The sequence below is a fragment of the Asparagus officinalis genome, chromosome 4 (assembly GCF_001876935.1).
Source record: "Asparagus officinalis chromosome 4, Aspof.V1, whole genome shotgun sequence".
NCBI lineage: Eukaryota > Viridiplantae > Streptophyta > Magnoliopsida > Asparagales > Asparagaceae > Asparagus > Asparagus officinalis.
Window position 1 is genome coordinate 25,865,322 of NC_033797.1, and position 3,891 is coordinate 25,869,212.

The 3,891-nt window shown below is 37.2% G+C and overlaps 1 protein-coding gene across 3 annotated transcripts in view; it reads right to left on the reverse strand.

The window, feature by feature from the left end:
- Positions 1–3,351, reverse strand: part of LOC109837008 — a 22,817-nt gene extending 19,466 nt beyond the window's left edge. For 2 of the 3 annotated variants that reach the window (XM_020405086.1, XM_020405087.1), the window contains exons 1-4: positions 3,080–3,351; positions 2,955–2,996; positions 2,693–2,863; positions 40–302 (exon numbers count right to left, since the gene is read on the reverse strand). In XM_020405086.1, the coding sequence (XP_020260675.1) occupies positions 84–302; positions 2,693–2,863; positions 2,955–2,996; positions 3,080–3,322 (675 nt within the window). In that variant the 5' untranslated portion in view covers positions 3,323–3,351 and the 3' untranslated portion in view covers positions 40–83. Of the gene's footprint in view, positions 1–8; positions 303–2,692; positions 2,864–2,954; positions 2,997–3,079 lie in introns of those variants that run through there. The other variant, XM_020405085.1, reaches the window with a different exon arrangement.

The following is a 3,891-nucleotide window of genomic DNA, read 5'->3' on the forward strand; positions in this document are numbered from 1 at the left end:
TTTTCTATATTCAAAACATGGTTTGAATTTCTAACTTACAAGGCTAGATAGCATGTAATCTCTGAGCATAATGTGGACATCATTCACTTTCCCCATCTTGAGAGGATGAGCAAACCAACGACAGCGAAGCATGATGAAGCTATTATAACTACTACAAGTGCAAAGGCAAAGATTTGGCTCGGCAGATTCAAATTCTTCTGAATCCTCTTTAGTTCTTTGTCAATGACAGGTGCTAATGCAGCTGCTCCTGCAACTCTGAATGGTCTTGTAACATTGTTTCCAGTCCACATCAAGAGAACTATCTGTTTGATTACAAAATCTTCATGAAAGCTTTTATTTCATGATGAAACAATTTAACTGGGAAATAATGTAATTTTTTTCTAAAGTGACAAATTGCTAAGCATAATATCTAAGCAAAGCAGTAATTAGCCATAATGTAATCGAAAATTTTTAGCAATTTCCACGCCGCAACGGTAAACAAAAACATCTGATGAATGAAGTTATGTAAATCAACTTAAGAAGATGTATCGTTGATTGTTAGCCAGTAGCTCGGGGTCAGGGCAAGTCATTCAGACCTTACATTCTCATGGATTAAAACAAAAATCAAGCACTTTAGCATATTAATCTTTCTTGTCATGACTAAATGTTCTTTTGACCAAGTCATTAGTATTTAGATACGAAGAACTTAATAAGTTCTCTTAAAAATAGGTCCGGATGAATGTGGCCCTTGCTGGGCTTCAACCTGGCTTCATCACTGGCTATACTTCCCTGCCACGGTGAAATTATGGAGGTGGTCACATCCAAAAAAAATTGTCGCAGTATTTCAGCTTCTCATACAAACAAGTAAAATAATTTGCTGATAAGGCAAACTTCAGCGATACAGGTTCCATGAGTTTGAATCAACTACGAGGGTTTGTAACGTCTGAAATTCATGGTATAAATGCCGGCAACAGTAAAACTTTACGTGTGAATTCAGCTTGGATTCAGTAAAGACTAAAGACCACATGGGTTCCCTCCACCACAGTGAACTAATTACAATGGTTCCACTGGCATATGGAAATCACCCAAACTAACCCACACGCTAAGACCTATTGGTTGCGAAAAGAAGGAATGAAGAAACTAGGCAATAGACAGAAAGTTATGAAAAAGATAACAGAATGTTCCTACATATATAGAAGGCTCCCTTTTGCCATATATTTTCCCTGTAGCTACCTTTATACATATCTTCCTTACATGTCCCATCTTAAGTTACGTGTGACCTCTCTCTATGCCAAACAACAAGCTTTATTATCGTACCAAATGTAACATGTCAATTTCGTCTCATATAAGCATTCGCCAAGGCTCCACAGTAAATAAATTCCAATCAGCTTGCATAGATACGCTGACATCTGTCCACGCTTTTTTGAGTTAAGACAGAGAAGACTAAACATTTTTTGAGTTGCAACAGAGAGGACTAAGCTTTTTCGAGTTGCGACAGAGAGGACTAAACTTTTTCGAGTTGTGACAAAGAGGACTACACTTTTTGCCTCAATAAGGAAACCCTTAGTCAAGAAATTCCTAGTAAATTCCAAGCATTTTAAAGAACATAGGAATGCCACCAAAACCTGCACAGATCACACACTTAGCCAGGCTGTCCCTGCACTGACAAAGCCAAATATCAAATATCAAACTGAATCATTGGATAGATCATAGTTTTATAATGGAGTCAAATATCAAGCAGACTCCTGCTTCTTGTAATCTAAATTTACGATGCAGTCCTTACAGCAGAAGCAACAATCCTTGGATTTATAATGTCCCCTCCAATTCTCTCAAACTTAGCCGGATCATCTCTCAAAGGTTTTCTCTTCCTATCTGAAGAAACCTTTATAGAATTTTTTTAAAGGAAGGCTAATATAGGCCAAACTAGTCCTTATGGCGAGAAAAAATTCTAACCATTTTGGCAAAGGATACATAGTTCTAAAGAAAGCATTCAAAATTGACTAACATTACTAACATACAACCACTCATCTTGCATTGATTACATTAGACTCTATTGATCCTAACGTCCTGATATTGCCAATCGGCTTATAGCCCAAGCTAAATAATTAGGGAAAAGAGTTTTGATCCCAGTGATAAGGACACACAAACTCAAAGAAATCATAACTATCGAAATTGCCTAGTTTTACTTAAACTTACAACCCTTTATATTGCATCTGGTAGATCAATGCTGTTGATCCAAGTATCCTGATATTACAATTAGCAACTACTATGCAGAATAAAAGACACCATGGAGAAATGACCACAAGAACTAGACCTCATCGAATATGATCTAAACCTTATTCGGAGATGTGAGGTTAACTTTTTTTTTTCTCCCCCTTCGTCTTCCAGATACAACCAGAGGTTAGAGAAAAGATCGATTAGTATTAAGGTTGCAAATACCCACAAAACGAGATGATAACGATAATCTATTACCGATATTGAGTAAAAGGATTAACAATTTAATTTTGATTAAGTCATAACGCCAAACATATTTTAATAATCTCTCACATAACCGCCATTCCAATGTGGAACTAAATCCCAACATGTCTTTACCGATCAAACCGACACTGCACTATCCTATTAACTTTTTGAGCTGCTGTGCTCATAACAGTTGCAAGCTATGAAACACTAAACAACTAAAAAGAATAAATAATTGAACTGAGACTGAGGTTACCCCTAAGAGAGCTTGGAGATTTGCTGCCGGATTCTTGCCCGTGCTCTTCTCGTATCCAAGAAATGCAAGAACAAAGAAGGTGGTGTAAGTCACTCCATCAAACAGCCCATAAGCAAGTACAGCGGCAAGCCCTAGCTTCGCCATCCTCGACCTCATCTCTGCACTGTCCACCTGATCGCAATCACTTTCATCTCATTTTTACATTAAAAGAATTAACCAGAAATAAATAAATAAATAAATCATAAAAGGTAGCGATTACTACCTTCCATTTTGTCCAGAAATTGACTCTGGAGCTCGATTGGTCCTAAATTAGCAAAGAATTCAGTAAAGCTGCTAGCTGTTGGAAAAAGAAATGAAATTTGATTTTTGATAATGGGAGGAGGAGACCTGGGGGCTGGAATTTTGGGGGTCGCCGGCGGCTTCGCTGGGGGAGCACCGGAGAGCTAAGCTACGGCGGCGGAGGAGGAGTGTTGGATTGACGGCGGATCTTGAATGGGGCGGGGATAAGGGGAGAGATCGTGGACATTGAATTTGAGAAGGCAAAGTGGGGAGATTTGGGTTGATGGAGATTAAGGTTCTGGAGCTAGGGTTTGGAGACATCAACTCCATCTCGTCGTAGCAGCCAAACATCGAGCCCCCGTTTAAACGTAAAACCCAGGGCTCATAGATTTTCAGGGGTGTATGGTTGCACAATTTTATAAAAAAGTTTTTTCAAAAGTATCGATAATGGTATTTTTTTACTAAAAATTTTCTATAGATTTTCGTAAACTGTGTTTGGTTTAAAAAAATTTTACAGAAATGTTTTATGTAAAGTACAGAAAAGTACCAAATTTTACAGAAAAAATTTCCTCCCAAAATGGGCGGAAATCACCTAGAAATCTGACACCATATTGACAATTTTCTATAAATTTAGGGGGTGTTTGGTTCAATTTTTACAAATTATAGAAAATCTTGCTATTTTCTATAAAGTTATGGGTCATTTTCTTGTTTTGAACCAAACAAGCAAAGTAAAAAAAACAATAAAATTGATATATTTTTACTTCTCAAAATATTTTCTATAATTTTTTAAGAAATACACGGAAATCATATTTTAGGTGAAAAACATTTCATATAATTTGTAGAAATTGAACCAGACACCCCCTTAATCTGTAGACGAGAATACCTAAGACCCTAGGACCACTTAACCGTCCGAATAACCC